Source organism: Chlorocebus sabaeus, chromosome X (genome assembly GCF_047675955.1).
Source record: "Chlorocebus sabaeus isolate Y175 chromosome X, mChlSab1.0.hap1, whole genome shotgun sequence".
NCBI lineage: Eukaryota > Metazoa > Chordata > Mammalia > Primates > Cercopithecidae > Chlorocebus > Chlorocebus sabaeus.
The window spans coordinates 99,062,154-99,084,954 of NC_132933.1; the positions used below are offsets into that span (position 1 = coordinate 99,062,154).

Below are 22,801 nucleotides of genomic sequence, written 5' to 3' on the forward strand. Positions count from 1 at the left end.
AGACAGTCTCACTCTGTCACCCAGGCTGAAGTGCAGTGGCGCAATCGTGGCTCATTGCAGCCTCGACCTCCGCAATCCCATCTCAATCTCCCTGGTAGATGGGACCATAGGTGCATGCCACCACACCCAGCTTATTTTTTGTACAGATGGGGTTTCGCCATGTTGCCCAGGCTGGTCTCGAACTCCTGGGCTCAAGTGATTCTCCTGCCTTGGTCTCCCAAAGTGCTGGGATTATAGGCATGAGCCACTGCATCCAGCCATCTTTATCAGTTTTTAATAGTTTTTTGTATTTTATGTTTTGATTAAGAAGGCCTTCTTATATTTTCCCCTAAAACTTACATAGGAGTTAAAATTTTAGCTCTTTATCTGGAATTAAGTTTTTGTGAATTGTGGGAGGTTAGAATTTAACTTTATTTTTTTCCACATTAGTAGTCATTTCCCCCAACACCGTTTATTGACTAGTTCATCATCATCCCCCTGACTTGAAGTTCTAGCTTTGTCACAAACTAAATTCCCAAATATATGGGGATTTGTTTTCCACTCTAGTCCAAGTTCTGTGCCTTAACAGCTGTATGACCTTGGCCAGGCTAGTTAACCTTTCTATGCCTCTCTGTGATAGTCATGCCTACCTCATATGTTGTTGTGAGAGTTAAATAAATATACAGAAAGCACTTAAAACATTGCCCAGCACATATAAGTAAGTACTATGTATTAGATACTGTTAATATTATTCTGTTCCATAAAATCAACTTGTCAAAACAAATTTTTATTTTACCAAACAGATGCTAAAAAAGAAAATGAAAATCAACTTGTCTATTCCTGTGACAATAACATGTAGGTTAGTTACCACAGACTTTGTTTCTGGTAGAGCACATCCCCTCTACAGACCTTGCTGTGAACCTGAGGAGACCACAGATGCTCACTAAGACTCTTATCTTTGAGCTAAGCTTTGATTTGTTTTAGGGACATGCCAGGTTCCCCTGGCCACCCACTGTACTGTGAGCAGTAAAATCACATTGACCTGCAGCTAAGACATCTGGACTTGATTTGACCACTCCTCTTAGAACAGCTCACTCAGCCTCTCCTCTCTCCTTCCCCTCACTGCTTTGCCCAGCAACCTTGGAAAGGCAGCTTACCAAGTAGAGACCTCCCTACTTGTTCTTATTTTTCCAGAATTTTGAGGCTGCTGTTGAGCTTTTTCTATTCCAGATGAATTTTAGAATCGGCTTTTCAAAGGATTGCGTGATGTTTGTGGATTAATTTATGGAGACATATCTTTCATCAGAGGCCTTTCGGCTATACTGGGATTTGTGCATTCCTGAATATAACCTTGTGTCCTGAAAATTTGTGCACTAAAAACAATAAGGCATGCAAAAAGAGATTAGGGCCACAGCCCTCAAAATCTATGTGACTTTGAAGCCAAAATGCAGACTCAAATAATAGCAGTCCTGAGTTAGAGCCCAGTGGCATTCATACCTGGCATTATAGTCAGTGGCTTCTCTATGGCCTTAAGCTCTGGACTCAAGACTTCCTCTTTCCAAATCTGGATTTTTGAGGGCATTTGGTTAAATAGATAGCAGCTTCATCAAATTAAAATCTGATCCAGGGCCTAGTCCCTATCAATCTTTTTTTGACAAACAAAAAAACCCAGGGGGAAATGTCTTTGCAACTTCATCTGCTTGGTCAGATAGCCTATCCCATCAAAACTAAATTTTGTAGAAAATAGAGTCACCATTTACTTTTTCTCTGATAGGCAAACTTGTGTGATTTTTAGTTTTTGTCTGTACGTCGTCTTATGTTGCTAAGGCTTTCTCTGTAGTTGTAAAAAAGCCTACCACTGATTGGTTGTAAACAACTACGGAAAATTGTTTTTGAACTGGTACAACTTCTGAACAGCTTTGAAATCATGGTTTTGTCTTTTTTTTTTTTTTTCTTTTTTTTTTTTTCGAGACCGAGTCTCACTTTGTCGCCCAGGCTGGAGTGAAGTGGTGTAATCTGGGCTCACTGCAACCTCTGCCTTCCTGCCTTCCTGGTTCAAACAGTTCTCCTGCCTTGGCCTCCCAAGTAGCTGGGATTACAGGCACACGCCACCACACCTGGCTAATTTTTTGTATTTTTAGTAGAGACAGGGTTTCACCACATTGGCCAGGCTGGTCTCGAACTCCTGACCTCAAGTGATCCACCTGCCTCAGCCTTCCAAAGTGCTGGAATTACAGGCATGAGCCACCAGGCCCAGCCATACATCTTTCTCTTATTTACCTTTTGGGTATGAGCAGCAGCCATCTTATCTTTCTGTCTTCAAACGTGGTGTGTCTCTATTTATTCATGTCTTGTATGTATCTCTTCTTTGGTCTATTTCTTCTTCAGTTTAGGAATTTTATTTTGGTTCATAAAAGTGGCATCTTTTTATGTATTACATTTTCTAATTGGCTGTTGCTAATAAGGAGGAAAATATTTGATTCTTTCCCATATCAATCCTGTGTTGGACTACCTTATTATACTGTTATTAGTTCTATTTGTTTTCAGTTCATTGTCTTGATTTCTTGAGGTAGATGATCTGTGTGTCCTGTATTAGTTTGATGGGGCTGCCATAACAAAATATCACAGACTGGGTGGCTTAAACAACAGAAAGTTATTTCCTTACACTTCTGGCAGCTGAAAGTTGAAGATCAAGGTGCCGGCAGAGTTGGTTTCTCCTGAGGTCTCTCTGCTTGGCTTGCAGATGGCCTTCCTCTTGCTGCCTCTTCCTGTGGTTGTACCTCTGTGCATACCTGCTGATGATGTCTCTCTGTGTGTCCTAATCACCACCTCTTATAAGATCACCAGTCAGATTGATTTAGGGCCTACCTTAACGGTCTTATTTTAACTTAATTACCTCTTTAAAGGCCCTATCTCTACATATAGTTACATTCTGAGTACTAGGGGGTAGGTCTTCACCATATGAATTTCAGGGGGCACCGTTCAGCCCATAATATCTTCCTCCTTTCCAATATTCATACCTCTAACTTCCAGCTTTATTATAGTGTTGAGTCATAGTGGTGATGGGGACATCCTTTTGCTGTTTTCAGACTTTAAAGGGAATACTGCCAGTCTTTCACCACTCAATATGTAGGTCTCTGATAGACTACTCTCATAGAGTTCGGGGGAGTCTCTAGCTATTTATTTACTCATTTAGACACAGTCTCGCTCTGTCACCCAGGCTGGAGTGCAGTAGCACAATTTCGGCTCACCGTAGCTTCCCTCCTAAGCTCAAGTGATCCTCCCACCTCAGCCTCCCGAGTAGCTGGGACTACAGGCTCACGCCACCACTCCTGGCTAATTTTTGTGTTTTTAGTGGAAACAGTGCTTTGCCGTGTTGCCCAGGCTAGCTTTATTTTAAAAGGCTTTTGTTTGTTTTAAAAGCAAGAATCATATTAGGTTTTATCAAATAATGTTGGCATATTTGGACATAAATACATAGTTTTTCTGTTAATTTGTTAATGCAGTGACATTAATAGAATTACTCATTTTGAATCGTTACTTTCATGAGATTAGCTGTACTTGGTCATGGTGTTTAACAATAGTTCGTCTAGTTTATTTGATTGCTAGTCATTTCAAAAATTAGTTTTTTGGCTTTATTGATCATCTCTAGTGTTTGGTATTTTATTCTCTTTTTAAATTTTCTGTATTCAGCATCTTGAGTTGAAAGCTCTGTTGATGTATTTTCAATCTGCTTTTTGGTAAAGCGTTTTTTAAATTTTATTTTATTTTATTTTATTTTATTTTATTTTATTTATTTATTTTTTTTTTTTGAGACGGAGTCTCGCTCTGTCGCCCAGGCTGGAGTACAGTGGCGCGATCTCAGCTCACTGCAAGCTCCGCCTCCCGGGTTTACGTCATTCTCCTGCCTCAGCCTCCCGAGTAGCTGGGACTACAGGCGCCCGCCACCACGCCCGGCTAGTTTTTTGTATTTTTTAGTAGAGACAGGGTTTCACCGTGTTAGCCAGGATGGTCTCGATCTCCTGACCTCGTGATCCGCCCGTCTCGGCCTCCCAAAGTGCTGGGATTACAGGCTTGAGCCACCGCGCCCGGCCTTAAATTTTATTTTTATTTATTTGTTTATTTTTGAGACAGAGTCTTGCTCTGTCACCCAGGCTGGAGTGCAGAGGTGCGATCTTGGCTCACTGCAACCTCTGCCTCCCGGGTTCAAGCGATTCTTCTGCCTCAGCCTCCTAAGTAGCTGGGATTACAGGCATACGCCACCATGCCCACCTAATTTTGTGTATTTTTAGTTGAGACGGGGCTTCGCCATGTTGGCCAGGCTGGTCTCAAACTCCTGACCTCACATGATCTGCCTGCCTCAACCTCCCAAAGTGCTGAGATTATAGGCGTGACCCACCACGTCCGGCCTGAAATTTTATTTTTTTAATTAACATGAAGTAAAATTGACTCTCTTGGTATACACATGTTCATATTCTTCCAGCCACCATAATCAGGATACAGAGCCCTTTGATCATTCCCTAACCTCCTTTGTGTTACTACCCACTTTGTAGTCATGCCTTCCCTCTACTCCTGGGCAACCACTGATCTGCCCTCTGTCACTGTGGTTTTGCCTTTGCCAGAATGTCATATAAATGGAATTATGCAGTATGTAATATTTTGAGACTGGCATCTTTTGCTTATCGTAATGCCCTTTTTTTTTTTTTTTTTTGAGATGGAGCCTCGCACTGTCGCCTGGGCTGGAGGGCAATGGCACAATCTCGGCTCACTGCAACCTCCACCTCCTGGATTCATGAGATTCTCCTGCCTCAGCCTTCCGAGTAACTGGGATTAAAGGCGCACACCCAGCTAATTTTTTGTATTCTTAGTAGAGACGGGGTTTCACTAAGTTGGCCAGACTGGTCTCGATCTCCTGACCTCGTGATCCGCCTGTCTCAGCCTCCTGAAGTGCTAGGATTACAGGCATAAGCCCCCACACCCGACCCACCATAATGCCTTTAATATTCATTCATGTTGTTGCGTATCAAAAGCTTGTTCTTTTTTATTGCTGAGTAATATTCCATTGTATGGATATACCCATTGAAGGTCATTTTGGTTGTTTCCACTTTGGGGTGATTACAAATAGAGCTGCTGTGAACATTCAGGTATAGGTTCTTGTGTGAATATGAGTTTTCATTTTTCTAGGATAAATACCCAGGAATGAGATTCCTGGGCAGTACGGGCAGTGGATGTTTTAACTTTACAAGAAAATGCTGACTGGGCGTGGTGGCTTGCGCCTGTAATCCCAGCACTTTGGGAGGCCAAGGCGGGTGGACCACGAGGTCAGTAGCTTGAGACCAGCCTGGCCAATATGGTGAAACCCCATCTCTACTAAAAATACAAAAAAATTAGCTAGGTGCAGTGGCACGTGCCTATAGTCCCAGCTACTCAGGAGGCTGAGGCAGAGGAGTCGCTTGAACCTGGGAGGTGGAGGTTGCAGTGAACGGAGATTGCGCCACTGCACTCCAGCCTGGGGGACAGAGTGAGACTCCATCTCAAAAAAAAAAAAAAAAAAGAGGCTGGGTGTAGTGGCTCACACCTGTAATCCCAGCACTTTGGGAGGCCGAGGTAGGTGGATCACGAGGTCAGGCGATCGAGACCATCCTGGCTAGCATGATGAAACCCCGTCTCTACTAAAAATACAAAAAATTAGCCAGGTGTGGTGGCAAGTGCCTGTAGTCCCAGCTACTCGGGAGGCTGAGGCAGGAGAATGGTGTGAACCCGGGAGGCGGAGCTTGCAGTGAGCTGAGATGGCGCCACTGCACTCCAGCCCAGGCGACAGAGCGAGACTCCGTCTCAAAAAAAAAAGAAAAACAAAAAAAACCAAAAAAAACAACTGTTTCCCAGAATGGTTATTTTACGTTCCCACTAGCAATATGTGGAATTCCAGTTGCTCTACATACTCATCAGCACTTGGTTTTGTCAATATAGTTATTTTAATCATCCTAATGAATGTATAGTGATATCTCATTTAATGGTTCATCTAATGGCTAATGATAATAGTGAAATTAAGAAATGTGGTATATATAAACAATGGAATATTATTGTTCACCATTCATAGATCCTCTTTTTTGAAGTGTCAAACAGACATTTTGAATGCATTGTTAAGATTTCTTGTTCAGGATTTAACTATGAATTTTTCTTTTTGTTTTCTTTTCTTTGTTTTTTGAGCCAGTCTTGCTCTGTCACCCAGGCTGGAGTGCAGTGCCACGATCTCGGCTCACTGCAACTGCTGCCTCCTGCATTCAGGTGATTCTCATGCCTCAGCCTCCTGAGTAGCTGAGACTGAGGTGTGTGCCACCATGCCCAGCCATTTTTTTTTTTTTTTTTTCCTAGTAGAGATGAGGTTTTACCATGTTGGCCAGGCTGGTCTTGAACTCCTGACCTTAAGTAATCCACCTACCTTGGCCTCCCAAAGTACTGGGATTTTAGGCATGAGCCACCACACCCAGTCTGGATTTATTTTCTTTAGTAGATATAGAATTTTCAGGTTATCTGTTTGATTTTTAGGTGAGTTATTTATTTAAATTAAGACTAGCCAAGTGCAGTAGTGAAAAGAGGGGAAAGAGTTTGGGTGAGTTTTTATAGTTTGTATCTTTCAAGGAATTGGTCTGTTTCATATAACTTACAGAATTTATGGGCATAGAGTTTGTAGAATTCCCCTATTATTCTTTAAATGTCTATGGGGTCTTTAGTGATATCCCCCTCTTCCCTTCTCATTCTTGATATTGGTAAATTGTTTCTTCTCTCTTTCTCTCTCTTTTTTTTTTTCTTTGCAATTGCTGGCACTTTGTCTTTTTTTTTTTTTTTAAACTTAAAAAGTGTTTTTAGGACTACAGGTGCATGCCACTGGCTGATTTTTTATTTTTATGGAGATGGGGGTCTCACTATGTTGCATAGCCTTGTGTCAAACTCCTGACCTTAAGTGATCATCTCTTCTGGACCTCCCAAAGTACTGGGATTACAAGTGTGAGCCAGGCCTTATTGTGTCAATTTAATTGACCTTTTCAACATTTTTTGTTTCATTTTCTGTTTTATCTTTGTCAATTACATTCCACTCTTAATGTAGTTAAGATTGCTGTAGTTTTATTCTTTTTCTGATTTCAGAGATGATTATTTAGATTATTTATTTGAGACCTTTTTCATATCTTTTTTTGCTATTTTTACTTTTATTCTATTTTTGTTTTTTGGTTTTTTTGAGACAGAGTCTTGCTCTGTCACCCAGGCTGGAGTGCAGTGGCACAGTCTCGGCTTGCTCCAACCTCCGCCTCCCAGGTTCAAGTGGTTCTCCTGCCTCAGCCTCCCAAGTAACTGGGATTACAGTCACGCGCTACCACGCCCAGCTAATTTTTGCATTTTTAGTAGAGCCGGGATTTCACCAGGCTGGTCTCGAACTCCTGACCTCAAGTGATCCGCCCAGCTTGGCCTCCCAAAGTACTGGGATTACAGGCATGAGCCACCATGCCCAGCCTTTTTTTTGTTCTGTTTTAGTATTTTATAAAGTTGATATATTAACAGCATATCGTATATATTTTGGGGATACATATGTGATATTTTGATACACATATACAATGTGTAATGATGAAGTTAAGCTTAGTGATATATCTATCATCAAACCTTTATTTTTGTGTCAGAAACATAATTCTCTTCTAGCTGTCTTGAAATACAAAATAAATTATTAACTGTAATTTCCTGACTGTACTAGTGAATGCTAGAATTTATTCCTTCTATCTAACTGTATTTTTGTACCCATTAACCAACTATTTTTCATCCCCTGCTTCCTTTCCCAGCCTCTGGTAACCACCATTCTACTCTCTACCTCTGTGAGATCCACTTTTTTAGGTCTCACATATGAGTGAGAACATGCAATATTTGTCTGCCTGTTCCTGGCTTATTTCACTTAATACAGTGATCTCCATTTTCATTCATTTTACTGCAAGTGACAGGATTTCATTTGTTTTAATGGCTGAATAATATTCCATTGTTTATATATACCACATTTCTTAATTTCACTCATTTGTCCATTGATGGATACTTAGGTTGATTCCATATCTTGGCTATTGTGAATAATATTGCAGTGAACATGGGAATGCAGATATCTCTTTGATATACTGATTTATTTCCTTTTGGATATGCCCAGCAGTGGAATTGCTGGATCATATGGTACTGTTTTCCATGATAGTTGTACTACCTTATATTCCCACCAACAGTGTATGAATGTTCCTCTTTCTCCAAATGCTGAAGAGTAACAAATCCTCTCCAGCATTTGTTACTTCTTGTCTTTTGGATAATAGCCATTCTAACTGAGGTGAGATGATTTCTCATTGTGGTTTTGATTTCTGTTTCCCTGATGATGAGTGATAGTGGACATTTTTCCCCATATACCTGTTGAGCCTTTTTTTTTTTTCTTTTCAACTTTTATATTCTGGGGTACATGTACAGGATGTGCAGGTTAGTTACATAGGTAAACATGTGCCATGGTGGTTTACTGCACAGACCAACCTATTACCTAGGTATTAAGCCCAGCATCCATTAGCTATTCTTCCTTACACTCTCCCTCCTTGCCACCGACAGGCCCTAGTATATGTTGTTCCCCCACTCCCATGTGTCCATGTATTCTCGTCGTTCAGCTCCCACTTATAAATGAGAACACGTGGTATTTAGTTTTCTGTTCCTGTGCTAGTTTGCTAAGAATAAGTTTCCAGCTCCATCCATGTCCCTGCAATGAACGTGATCTCATTCCTTTTTATGACTGCATAGTATTCCATGCTGTATACGTACCAGCTTTTCTTTATCCAGTCTGTCATTGATGGGCATTTTGGTTGATTCCATGTCCTTGCTATTGTGAATACTGCTACAGTGAACATACATGTGCACGTCTTTATAATAGACTGATTTATATTCCTTTGGGTATATACCCAGTGATAGGATTACTGGGTCAAATGGTAGTTGTGCCTCTAGATCTTTGAGGAATCACCATGCTGTCTTCCACAATGCTTGAACTAATTTATACTCTCACCAACAGTGTAAAAGCGTTCCTTTTTCTCTGCAACCTCACCAGCATCTGTTGTTTTTAAATTGCCATTCTGCTGGTGTGAGATAGTGTCTCACTGTGGTTTTGATTTGCATTTCTCTAATGATCAGTGATGTTGAGTTTTTTTTCATATGATGGCCCCATGAATGTCTTCTTTTTTTTTTTTTTTTTTTTTTTTGAGACGGAGTCTCGCTCTGTTAGCCAGGCTGGAGTGCAGTGGCGAGATCTCATCTCCCTGCAAGCTCTGCCTCCCAGATTCACGTCATTCTCCTGCCTCAGCCTCCCGAGTAGCGGGGACTACAGGCGCCCGCCACCACACCCGGCTAATTTTTTTGCATTTTTAGTAGAGATGGGGTTTCACCATGTTAGCCAGGATGGTCTCGATCTCCTGACCTCGTGATCCACCTGCCTCGGCCTCCCAAAGTGCTGGGATTACAAGCGTGAGCCACCGCACCCAGCCGAATGTCTTCTTTTGAGAAGTGTCTGTTCTTGTCCTAGGCCACTTTTTAATGGGGTTGTTTTCTTATAAATTTAAGTTCCTCATAGACTCTGGATGTCATACCTTTGCCAGATGCTTATATTGCCAAAATTTTCTCCCATTCTGTAGGTTGTCTGTTCACTCTGATGATAGCTTCTTTTGTTGTGCAGAAGTTCTTTAATTTAATTAGATCCCATTTGTCAATTTTTACTTTTGTTGCAATTGCATTTGGCATTTTTGTCATAAAATCTTTGCCCGTGCCTGTGTCCTGAATGGTATTGCCTAGATTTTCTTCTAGGGTTTTTATAGTTTTGGGTTTTACATTTAGGTCCTTCATTCATCTTGCGTTAATTTTTGTATATGGTATAAGGAAGGGATCCAGTTTCAATTTTCTGCATATGGCTATCTGGTTCTCCCCAGCACCACTTATTAAATAGAGAATCCTTTCTCTGTTGCTTGTTTTTGTCAGGTTTGTCGAAGATGAGATGTTTGTAGATGTGTGGTCAAATTTCTGGATTCTCTATTCTGTTCATTGGTCTATGTGTCTGTCTTTGTACCAGTTCCATGCTGTTTTGGTTACTGTAGCCTTGTAGTATGAAGTTGGGTAGCATGATGCCTCCAGCTTTGTTCTTTTTGCTTCGGGTTGTCTTGGCTATTTGGGCTCTTTTTTCATTCAATATGAATTTTCAAGTAGTTTCTTTAATTCAGTGAAGAATGTAAGTAGTGGTTTAATGGGAATAGCATTGAATCTGTAAATTACTTTGGGCAGCATGGCCATTTTCACGATATTGATTCTTTCTGTCCATGAGCATGGAATATTTTTCCATTTGTTTGTGTCCTCTCTCATTTCCTTGATCAGTGGTTTGTAGTTCTCCTTGCAGAGGTCCTTCATTTCTCTTGTTATCTGTATTCATAGGTATTATATTCTTTTTGTAGCAATTGTGAATGGGAGTTCATTCATGATATGGCTCTCTGCTTGTCTGTTGTTGGTGTAAAGAAATGCTTGTGATTTTTGCACATTGATTTTGTATCCTGATACTTTGCTGAAGTTGCTTATCAGCTGAAGAAACTTGGGCTAAGACGATGGGGTTTTCTTAGATATAGGATCATGTCATCTGAAAACAAAGATAATGTTACTTCCTCTCTCCCTATTGGAATACCCTTTATTTCTTTTTCTTGCCTGGTTGCCCTGGCCAGAACTTCCAATGCTATGTTGAATAGGAGTGGCGAGAAAGGGCATTCTTGTCTTGTGCCAGTTTTCAAGGGGAATGCTTCCATCTTTTTCCCATTCAGTATGATATTGGTTGTGGGTTTTTCATGTATGACTCTTACTATTTTGAGGTATGTTCCTTCAATACCTAGATAATTGAGAGTTTTTAACATGAAGGGATGTTGAATTGATTTATCAAAGATCTCTTCTGCATCTATTGAGATAATCATGTTTTTGACTTTAGTTCTGTTTGTGTGATGAATTACATTTATTAATTTGCATATGTTGAACCAACTTTGCATCCCAGGGATGAAGCCAACCTGTTTGTGGTGGATAAGCTTTTAGATGTGCTGCTGTGTTCAGTTTGCTCGTGTTTTATTGAGGAGTTTTGCATCATTGTTCATCCGGGATGTTGGCTTGAAGTTTTCTTTCTTTCTTTTTTTTTTTTTTTTTTGAGATGGCGTCTCGCTCTGTCACCGGGCTGGAGTGCAGTGATGTGATCTCTGCTCACTGCAACCTCTGCCTCCTGGGTTCAAGTGATTGTCCTGCCTCAGCTTCTCGAGTAGCTGGAACTACAAGCGCACACCACTACACCCAGCTAATTTTTGTAGTTTTGGTAGAGACGGGGTTTCGCCATGTTGGCCAGGATGGTCTCGATCTCTTGACCTCGTGGTCTGCCCGCCTCGACCTCCCAAAGTGCTGGGATTACAGGCATGAGCCACCGCAGCCGGCCGAAGTTTTCTTTTTTTGTTGTATCTCTGCCAGGTTTTGGTGTTGGGATGATGCTGGCCTCATAAAATGAGTTAGGGAGGAGTCCCTTCTTTTCAGTTTTTTGGAATATTTTCAGTAGAAATGGTATCAGCTCTTCTTTGTACGTGTGGTGGAATTCAGCTATAAATCTCTCTGGTCCTGGGCTTTTTTTGGTTGGTAAGCTATTTATTACTGCCTCAATTTCCAAACTCATTATTGGTCTATTCAGGGATTCAGTTCCTTCCTAGTTAATTCTTGGGAGGGTGTATGTGTCCAGGAATTCATCCATTTCTTCCAGATTTTCTAGTTTATGTGCATAGAGGTATTTATAGTATTCTCTGATGGTTGGTTATATTTCTGTGGGGTCAGTGGTAATGTCTCCCTTATCGTTTCTGATTGTGTCTGTTTGATTTTCTCTCTTTTGTTCTTCATTAGTCTAGCTAGTGGTCTATCTATTAATTTTTTCAAAAAAGAAGCTCCTGGATTTGTTGATTTTTTTGAAGGGTTTTTCGTGTCTTTTTCTCCTTCAGTTCGGCTCTGATCTTGGTTATTTCTTGTCTTCTAGCTTTGGGATTTGTTTGCTCTTGGTTCTCTAGTTCTTTTAGTTATGAATTTTGAGATCTTTCTAGCTTCTTGATGTGGCATTTAGTGCTACAGATTTCTTTCTTAACACTGGTTTAGCTGTGTCCCAGAGATTCTTATACATTCTCTTTGTTCTTATTAGTTTCAAAGAACTTCTTGATTTCTGCCTTAATTTCATTATTTACTCAGGAGTCATTCAGGAGCAGGTTGTTCAGTCTCCATGTAGTTGTGTGGTTTCGAGTGAATTTCTTAGTTTTGAGTTCTAATTTTATTGTGCTGCAGTCTGAGAGACTGTTATGATTTCACTTCTTTTGCATTTGCTGAGGAGTGTTTTACCTCTGATTATGTGATCAATTTTAAAGTGCCATGTGGTGATGAGAAGAATGTATATTTTTGTTGTTTTTGGGTGGAGAGTTCTGTAGGTATCTATCAGGTCCACTTGATCCAGAGCTGAGTTCAGGTTCTGAATATCTTTGTTAATTTTCTGTCTTGATGATCTAATATTGTCAGTGGGGTATTAAAGTCTCCCACTATTATTGTGTGGGAGTCTAAGTCTCTTTGTAGGTCTCTACGAACTTGCTTTATGATTCTGGGTGCTCCTATATTGGGTACATATATATTTAGGATAGTTAGGTCTTCTTGTGGAATTGAACCCTTTACCATTATGTAATGCTCTTCTTTGTCATTTTTGATCTTTGTTGGTTTAAAGTCTGTTTTGTCAGAAACTAGGATTGTGACCCCTGCTGTTTTCTGTTGTTCATTTGCTTGGTAAATTTTCCTCCATCCCTTCGTTTTGAGCTTATGTGTGTCTGCACTTAAGATGGCTCTCCTGCAGACAGCATACTGATGGGTCTTGACTCTATCCAGCTTGCCATTCTGTGTCTTTTAATTGGGGGCATTTAACCCATTTACATTTAAGGTTAATATTGTTATGTGTGAATTTAATCCTATCATCATGATGGTAGCTGGTTATTTTGTAGACTTGTTTATATGGTTGCATCATAGTGTCACTGGTCTGTGTACTTCAGTGTGTTTTTATAGTGGCTGGTCACAGTTTTTCCTTCCTATATTTAGTATTTCCTTTAGGAGCTCCTGTTAGCCATTTCTATGTCTTTTTTTGAGAAATGTCTGTGCTGGTATTTCACCCATTTTTAAATGAGATTATTTGTTTTGTTTTGTTTTGTTTTTTGCTATTGAGTTCCTTATATATTTTAGTTATTAATCCCTTGTCAGATGGATAGTTTGGAGATATTTTCTCCCATTCTGTGGGTTGTCTCTGTACTTTGTTGATTGTTTACTTTGCTGTACAGAAGCTTTTTAGCTTAATGTAATCATATTTGCCTATTTTTGCATTTGTTGCCTGTGCTTTTGAGTTCTTACTCCAAAACACTCTTTGCCCAGACCAATGTCCTATAGCATTTCCCCAGTATTTTCTTGTAGTAGTTTCATAGTTTCAGGTCTTACATTTAAGTCTTTAATCCATTTTGAAATGATTTTTTTGTATATGGTGAGAGATATAGGTCTAGTTTCATTCTTCTGCATATGGGTATTCAGTTTTCCCAACACCATTTATTAAAGAAACTGTTCTTTCCCAAGTGAATGTTCTTGGTGCCTTTGTGGAAAGTGAGTGGACTATAAGTGGGTGGATTTATTTCTGGATTCTCTATGCTGTTCCATTGGCCCATGTATCTGTTTTTGTGCCAGTGCCATGCTGTTTTGTTTACTGTAGCTTTGTAATATAATTTGAAATCAGGTAGTATGAGGCCTCCAGCTTTGTTCTTACTGCTCAGGATTGTTTTAGTTACTTGGCATCTTTTGCAAAGTTATATGAATTTTAGGATTGCTTTTTCTATTTCTGTGAAGAATGTCATTGGTATTTTGTTAGGGATTGCATAGAATCTATAGATCGTTTTTGGGTAGTATAGATACTTTAGCAATATTAGTTCTTCCAATCCATGTGCATATGATATCTTTCCATTTTTTGTGTGTCCCCTTCAATTTTTTCATCAGTGTTTTGTAGTTTTCCTTGTAGAGATCTTGCAATTATTTGGTTAAATTTATTCCCAGGTATATTAAGTTTTTTGTGGCTATTGTAAAGGGGATTGCTTTTTTTTTTAGTTTTGTTTTAGATCGTTGGCTGTTAGCACATGTAAATGCTACTGATTTTTGTATGTTGATTTTGTATCCTGCAACTTTACTGTTTTTTATTGTTTGTTTTGTTTGTTTGTTTGTTTTTGAGACAGTGTCGTTCTGTCACCCAGGCTAGAGCGCAGTAGCATGATCTCTGCTCACTGCAACCTTTGTCCCCCGGACTCAAGTGATCCTTTCACCTCAGCCACCCAAGTAGCTGGGACTACAGGCGCCCGCCACCACACCCAGCTAATTTTTGCATTTCTAGTAGAGACGAGGTTTTACCATGTTGCCCAGGTTGGTCTCGAACTCCTGAGCTCAAGCTGTCTGCCCGTCTCAGCCTTGCAAAGTGCTGGGATTACAGGCTTGAGCCACTGCACCCAGCCATCTTTACTAAATTTATCATTTATTTTATTTTTATTTTTTGAGATGGATTCTTGCTCTGTCACCTAGGCTGGAGTGTGGTGGCACAGTCTCGCCTCACTGCAACCTCTGCCTCCTGGGTTCAAGCATTCTCCTGCCTCAGCCTCCAAGTAACTGGAATTACAGGTGCCGGCCATCACGCCCAGCTAATTTTTTGTATTTTTAGTAGAGATGGGGTTTCGCCATATTGGCCAGACCGATCTCTAACTCCTGACTTCAGGTGATCTGCCTGCCTTGGCCTTCCAAAGTGCTGGGATTACAGGCGTGAGCTACCGTGCCCAGCCAGGCCTGTAGTTTTAATTGTTGTATTGGTATCAGGATAAAGCTGGCCTCATAGAATGAGTTTTGTGGAAATATTCCCTCCTCTTCAGTTTTTTGAGTTAAGGCAGAATTGTTGTTTTAATGTCTAGTAGAATTCAGCAGTGAATCCATCAGATTCTGGGCATTTCTTTGATGGCAGACTTATTACTGCTTCAGTCTCATTACTTCTTATTTGTTCAGGTTTTCTGTTTCTTCATGGTTCCAGCATGGTAGGTTATATGTGTCCAGGAATTTATCCATTTCTTCCCAGTTTCCAATTTGTTGGTGTATAGTTGTTCATAGTAGTCTCTACCTTTGTATTTCTGTGATATCAGTTGTAATGATTCCTTTCTCATGAGATATTTTTAATTTCTAATGTAAACATTTAGCACTTTAAATTTCCCTCTAAGCAGAACTTTAGTTGCATCCGCCAAGTTTTATGTTGCAATTTCATTTTTATTAATGGAAACATTTTCTGTTTTCCTGTGGGATCTCCTCTTTGACCCATGTTTATTTAAAAGTATGTTTAATTTTTATGTGTTAGAGGTATTCCAGTTATCTTTCTGTTGCTGCTTTTTCTGTTTGTTGAGACATCATTCTTCTGGTTTCCTTTTGTTCTTTGTCAGTGGTTTCCTTTTGCTCTTTCAGCATAGTTGATTTAAAGTCTTTGTATGGTAAATATAATGTCAAAGCTTCCTTAGGGACAGTTTTTGTCAGTTTCTCTTTTTTTTTTTTCCTGTAAATGGGCCATACTTCCCTTTTCGTTGCATGCCTCATGATTTTTTTTTGTTGGGAACTGGACATTTTGAATATTATAATGTGGTTTACTCTGGAAGTCAAATTTTCCTTCCTCAGTTTGCTTTTGTTGCTTATTATGAACTACAGTCATCTGTTGTTTAATGACTTTTCCCAGCTACTTTTTACAAAGATTGTATTCCTTATTGTGCAGTTAGAGTCTCCATTCCTTAGCCTCATTAGTAAGCTGAGATTTTCTGATTGAGATTTCCTGACAACTTTCTTTGTTTGGCAGACAGGAGTACAGTGGTACAATCTTGGCTCACTGCAACCTCCATATCCTGGGTTCAAGCAAGCTTCGTGCCTCAGCCTCCTGAGTAGCTAGGATTACAGGCATGTGCTACCATGTCTGGCTGATTTTTGTATTTTTAGTAGAGACAGGGTTTCGCCATGTTGGCAAGGCTGGTCTCGAACTCCTGACCTCAAATGATCCACCTGCATCTGGAGTTTCTTAAAGACATGATTTTAGCAGCCTTTTTCTTTGTTAATCACCCCCTTTCTTGTTGTGAGATTTTTATTGAACTCCAGAGTTCCATAAAAGTTGTTCTGACAGTTTTTGCCAGGTTGATGGTTGTTTCAGTGGAGAGATAGATCCTTGGAGCTCCCTATTACTACATTATCAGTGGTGTCACTCCTCCCTCCCTGCACCCTCTTCATGTGTGTGTGCGTGCACATATTTTTTTGTAAAAAACCACACCATTAAATTTACCATCTTTTTCCATTATTTACTTTTAAGCTCTGTTAGACTTGACAAATTTACCGTCTTAATCATTTTAAAGTGTACAGTTCAGTACTGTTAAGTATATTCACATTGTTGTGCAACAGATCTCTACAACTTTTTCATCTTGCAACACTTAAACTGTTTAACCCTAAACACTAATTTCTCCCCCTAGCCATTGGTCATCACATTTTTTTTCTTTTTTTTTTTTTTTTTTTTTTTGAGACAGAGTTTTTGCTCTCGTTGCCCAGGCTGGAGTGCAGTGGCATGATCTTGGCTCACTGCAACCTCCGCCTCCCAGGTTCAAGTGATTCTCCTGCGTCAGCCTCCTGAGTAGCTGGGATTACAGGTGCATGCCACCACACCCAGCTACTTTTTTGTATTTTTAATAGAGACAGAGTTTCATCATGTTGGCCAGGCTGGTCTCGAACTTATGACCTCAGGTGATCCACCTGCCTCAGCCTCCCAGAGTGCAGGGATTACAGGCATGAGCCACTGCGCCTGGCCTCTACTTCCTATTTCTATGATTTTGACACCTTTAGATACTTTGTAAGAGTGGAATTGTATAGTATTTGTTCTGGCCTTTTTTTCTTAGCCTAATATCTTCCATGTTTATCCATGTTGTAGTATGTGATAGATTTCCTTTTTTTAAGGCTGCATAATAACTCTGCTGTGTGTACACACCATATATTCTTTCTTTTTTCCTTTTTTTAAATTTTACTTTTCTGGGATACATGTGCAGAACGTGCAGGCTTGTTACATAGGTATACATGTGCCATGGTGGTTTGCTGCACCTATCAACCTGCAATCTGCATTAGATATTTCTCCTAATGCTATCCCTCCCCTAGCCCCTCTCCCCCTGACAGGCCCCAGTGTGTGATGTTTCCCTCCCTGTGTTCATGTGTTCTCATTGTTCAGCTCTCACTTATGAATGAGAACATGTGGTGTTTGATTTTCTGTTCCTGTGTTAGTTTGCTGAGAATGATGGTTTCCAACTTCATCCATGTCCCTGCAAAGGATACGAACTCATCCTTTTTATGGCTGCATAGTATTCCATGGTATATGTGTGCCACATTTTCTTTATCCAGTCTGTCAGTGATGGGCATTTGGGTTGGTTTCAAGTCTTTGCTATTGTGAACAGTGCCGCAATAAACATATGTGTGCATATGTCTTTATAGTAGAATGATTTATAATCCTCTGGGTATATACCCAGTAATGGGATTGCAGGGTCAAATGGTATTTCTGGTTCTAGATCCCTGAGGAATCGCCACACTGTCTTCCACAATGGTTGAACTAATTTACACACCCACCAACAGTGTAAAAGCATTCCTATTTCTCCACATCGTCTCCAGCATCTGTTGTTTCCTGACTTTTTAATGATCACCAGTCTAACTGACGTGAGATGGTATCTCATTGTGATTTTGATTTGCATTTCTCTAATGACCAGTGATGTTGAGTATTTTTTCATATGTTTGTTGGCTGGATTAATGTCTTCTCTTGAGAAGTGTCTGTTCATATCCTTCACCCACTTTTTGATGGAATTGTTTGTTTTTTTCAGCCCAGGTGATCTTTTTGTTCCCTTTGTGTGCGTTAAGCATACACCGTTTATTTCTTCATTCACGTAGTAAACAGTTACTGAGAACTTATGCTTCATTGTGTTAGTAGGCTCCCTTAATTTGAAATAAATAATACATGTTCCTGCCCTCATGGTAAATTGGAGGCAACAAATTTACTAATCAGCTCTTAAATACTATATAACAGCTTCAGTAGGGGGATGGCACAGGATGCTATGGAGAGCCAAGTAGGAGGCATCTCAATCAGATTAGGAGAGGGAGGGAAGAGTTCTTGTGAAAGGTAAATCTGAAGCTGAATTTTGAAGGGTGAGTAAATAAAGTAACTCATGAAGTTATTCACTAAATGGATGTTGGGTGAATGAATCAGAATTAGGTGAATCTAGGAGAAGGACATTTGCCGCAAGGATGCAAAGTAGAAGGGCATGAAATATATGTGGTACATTCAGAGAATCTTGGAGTTTAGTATGGATTAAGTAAAAAGTACATTTTTAGGGGAAGGGTAGGAGCTGGAGTAGGTGTCATTCTGTCTTCACCCTTTGGATGAAATCTCATTTTACCCTGTTTTCCCCTCTCCCTGCAGTCTATCCTTCGCTGGAGTCTGACGACGATGACCCTGCTTTGAAATCTCGACCCAAGAAAAAGAAGAATTCCGATGATGCTCCATGGAGTCCTAAAGGTAATCTAGTATTGTGTCTCTTAAACTCTGTAGGGGTGGTCAGGGGAAAACAGACTTGAGGTAGGAGGGATATTTAATATCAGAAGACCTGAATCAATCACTCATTTGTTTATTCAGCAAACATTTGAGTGTCTGCTGTGTGTCAGGCACTGTGTTAGGTTCTGGAGCTAAAATGACTAATAAGACACAGAGTTTATGTAATTAGTCCAATAAAATCAGAGGTAATGGAGCATGTTACATTTGATACTATATGGTTTGAGATAAAAGGAAGACCTTGAACAGATTTTAGCAAGCAGTCTGAGGCTTCTGAGAACGTTCTGATACCATCATCCCAGTGCTCCAGTAGTTTTGTTGTCAAGGAGGGAAATTCTACTGAGTGTTGAGCTCTATAAGGTCCAAGATTATCACCTATACTGAGAGGCCATCTCTGAGGAGGGAAGAATGACCGTTGAGTTGAACATGGAGTTTAGAGGATAATGGAAGACTTTTCTTCATCTCCTTGGCTGGATAGTATTCACACTGAGGATGCATCCTTCAGTTAGTTTTTGCTGCTTAACAGTCTATCCAAAACATAGTGACTTAAAATAACAGTTAATAATTTCTCATGATTCTGTGGGTTGGCTGAGCTGTTCTTCTAGTCCAGGCCAGCTTGCCTGGGGCTGCATGGTCTCAAAAGTTCTCCTTCAGGTGTCTCAGACCTATTTAGATGGCTAAGGCTTCTCTCTACATGGTCTTTAGTCTACCAAGCTCTTTCACAAGGTGGCAAAAAGGTTTCTAGCAGCAAGAGAGGACAAGCCCCAATGTGCAAGCACTTTTCAAGCCTTTGCTTATGTCATGTTTAATGTTGTCCCATTGGCTAAAACAAGTTACATGGCCAAGCCTTGATCCCATGGTTGGGAAATAGATTGTACCTTTTGAGAGGAGAACTGCAAAGTCACATCGCAAAGGATCATGCATACAAGGATACATGAGCACATCGAGGGCCATTACTGCAACAGTCTGCCATAGAGGTCATTGGGATTTCAGTACCTGTGGTTCCCCAGCAGATAAAGGGCTTGCTCTTCTCACCCTGCCTTATTTAGACTTTTTGGTGTTTGCTTGAGGTCGGGGAGGGTGAGGTAGGGGTAGCAGGGCATTCATCAGAAGTGTTATGTTAGTGAGTTAATCAGTAAATGTGTCTTTTTTAAAAAAATTTGGGGCCAGACGTGGTGGCTCACACCTGTAATCCCAGCACTTTGGGAGACCGAGGTGGGCAGATCCCCTGAGGTCAGTAGTTCAAGACTAGCCTGACCAACATGGTGAAACATCGTCTCTACTAAAAATACAAAATCAGCCAGGAATGGTGGCGGGCGCCTATCATCTCAGCTACTTGGGAGGCTGAGGCAGGAAAATTGCTTGAACCCAGGAGGCCAAAGTTGCAGTGAGCTGAGATTGCGCCATTGCACTCCAGCCTGGGCAACAAGTGCGAAACTCCGTCTCAGGGGAAAAAAAAAAAATTTGGCTAGGCGCAGTGTGGCTCATGCCTTTAATCCCAACATTTTGGGAGGCTGAGGCAGGTGGATCACTTGAGGTTAGGAGTTTGAGACCAGCCTGGCCAACATGGTAAAACCCCATCTCTACTAAAAATACAAGAATTAGCTGCATGTGATGGCATGCACATTTAGTCCCAGCTACTTGAGAGGCTGAGACACGAGAATTGCTTGAACCTCAGGAAGTGGAGGTTGCAGTGGACTGAAACCGTGTCACTGCACTCTAGCCTGGGCAACAGAGCAAAACTACATCTCAAAAAAAAAGAAAAGAAAACTTAGGCCTATTTTTAAATTTTATTTTATCCTATCCTTTCCAAGTTTATTTTTCCTGTCAAATTTTTCTGGTTAGCACAGTAGAAAATTTAGAAAATATTGAAAATAAAGGGAATTATAAAGAAGGATTCATAAACTTATGAATCTGCCACCCAGAAGCAACCAATGTTAACATTTTGATGTGTTTCCTTATAGTCTTTTCTCTATATATTTTTTAATTTTTATGGTTTAAATCACACATGTATACAATCTTTTTAAATTTTTTATTTTATTTTATTTTTTTTGAAACGGAGTCTATCTCTGTCCCAGGCTGGAGTGCAGTGGCGGGATCTTGGCTTACTGCAATCTCCACCTCCCGGGTTCAAGCTATTCTCCTGTCTTAGCCTCCCGAGTAGCTGGATTACAGGCACGTGTCACCATGCCTGGCTAATTTTTGTATTTTTAGTAGAGACGGAGTTTCACCACGTTGGCCAGGCTGGTCTTGAACTCCTGATCTCGTGATCAACTTCTGTCATTCTTTTTTTTTTTTTTTTTTTTTTTTTTTTTTTTTGAGACAAAAATCTCACTCTGTGGCCCAGGCTGGAGTGCGGTGGTGCGATCTTGGCTCACGGCAGCCTCTGTCTCCTGGGTTCAAGCGATTCTCATACCTCAGCCTCCAAAGTAGCTGGGACTATAGGCGCGCATACCGCACCCGGCTAATTTTTTTGTATTTTTAGTAGAGATGGGGTTTTGCCATGTTGGCTAGGCTGGTCTCGAACTCCTCACCTCAAGTGATCCACCTGCCTTGGCCTCCCAAAGTGCTGTGATTACAGGCCGTCAATCTCTCTTGATTACCTACTTTGTAAGATATAGTTGTTGGTAACCCTAGGGTCCTTTTGTAACCTTCTGTGAACCATTTTTTCCCTTGTGGGAAGTAAATCTAAAGCTGAATTTTGAAGGGTGAGTTAGTACAGTAACTCATGAAGTTATTCACTAAATGGATGTTGGGTGAATGAATCAGAATTAGGTAAATCTAGGAGAAGGACATTTGCCGCAAGGATGCAAAGTAGAAGGGCATGAAATGTATGTGGTACATTCAGAGACTCTTGGAGTTGAGTATGGATTAAGTAAAAGGTACATTTGTAGGGGAGGGGTACATTCCCTTTTGTAACCTTCTGTGAATCGTATTTTTTTGTTTATGCCGTCAGGGTTATTAACATATACATTGTTGTTACTACTCTACATTGACTGACTAGAAATTAACTGTAAAAATTGAAAACCAATAGAGATATCTGGCCTTTTAAGTTAATATTATATCATAAGCGTGTTCTTATGCCATTGTTTATAAACAATATTTTTAATGGCTACAAGATATCAGTTCCATGGATATACCTAATACATATGTAATTTCTAACATTTAGGCTATTTTCAAGTTTTTACAATTAGTAAATTTAGGGTAAATATCTTTATATGTGAATGTTTGTATCTCTGATCATTTACTTAGGATGGATCACCGTGAAACCTTAGAGGGGCCAAAGTGTGTGAGGTTATTCAATGAAAAGTTTCCTTCCCAGCCCTGTTACATAGTCTTGTAGTTCCCTACCTGGAGTCAACTAGTGTTATCAGTTTTGTTTGTTTGTTTTTGAGAAGGAGTCTTGCTTTGTCACCCAGGCTGGAGTGCAGTGGCTCAAGCTCCGCCTCAAGCCTCCCGAGTAGCTGGGACTACAGGCGCCCACCACCACGCCCAGCTAATTTTTTGTATTTTTTAGTAGAGACCGGTTTCACCATGTTAGCCAGGATGGTCTCGATCTCCTGACCTCGTGATCCGCCCACCTTGGCCTCCCAAAGTGCTGGGATTACAGGCATGAGCCACCATGCCCGGCCATCAGTTTTTTAATTTATCTTCTCAGAAGACGGTTTACACATATACAAGCAAATGCATGTATATGTTTTCTTACCCCCACTTCTTTTACTCAATTGGAAACATTTTATACACTGTTATATGCTTTGCTTTTCTCTCTTAAGAATACATCTGGGCTGGGCACGGTGGCTCACGCCTGTAATCCCAACACTTTGGGAGGCCGGGGAGAGCACATCACAAGGTCAGGAGATCCAGACCATCCTGGCCAACATGGTGAAACTCCGTCTCTACTAAAAATACAAAAATTAGGTGGGCGTGGTGGCACACGCCTGTAGTCCTAGTTACTCAGGAGGCTGAGGCAGGAGAATCGCTTGAACCTGGGAGGTGGAGGTTGCAGTGAGCTGAGATTGTGCCACTGCACTCCAGCCTGGGCGACAGAGCAAGACTTCATCTCAAAAAAAAAAAAAAGAT

The 22,801-nt window shown here is 40.5% G+C and overlaps 1 protein-coding gene across 5 annotated transcripts in view; it reads left to right on the forward strand.

Moving 5' to 3' along the window:
• Positions 1–22,801, forward strand: part of PHF8 (PHD finger protein 8) — a 105,862-nt gene that overhangs the window by 63,241 nt on the left and 19,820 nt on the right. For all 5 annotated transcript variants that reach the window (XM_007991786.3, XM_007991791.3, XM_007991788.3 and 2 more), the window contains one exon: positions 18,593–18,688. In XM_007991786.3, coding sequence (XP_007989977.1) covers positions 18,593–18,688 — 96 coding nt within the window. The remainder of the gene's footprint in view (positions 1–18,592; positions 18,689–22,801) is intronic.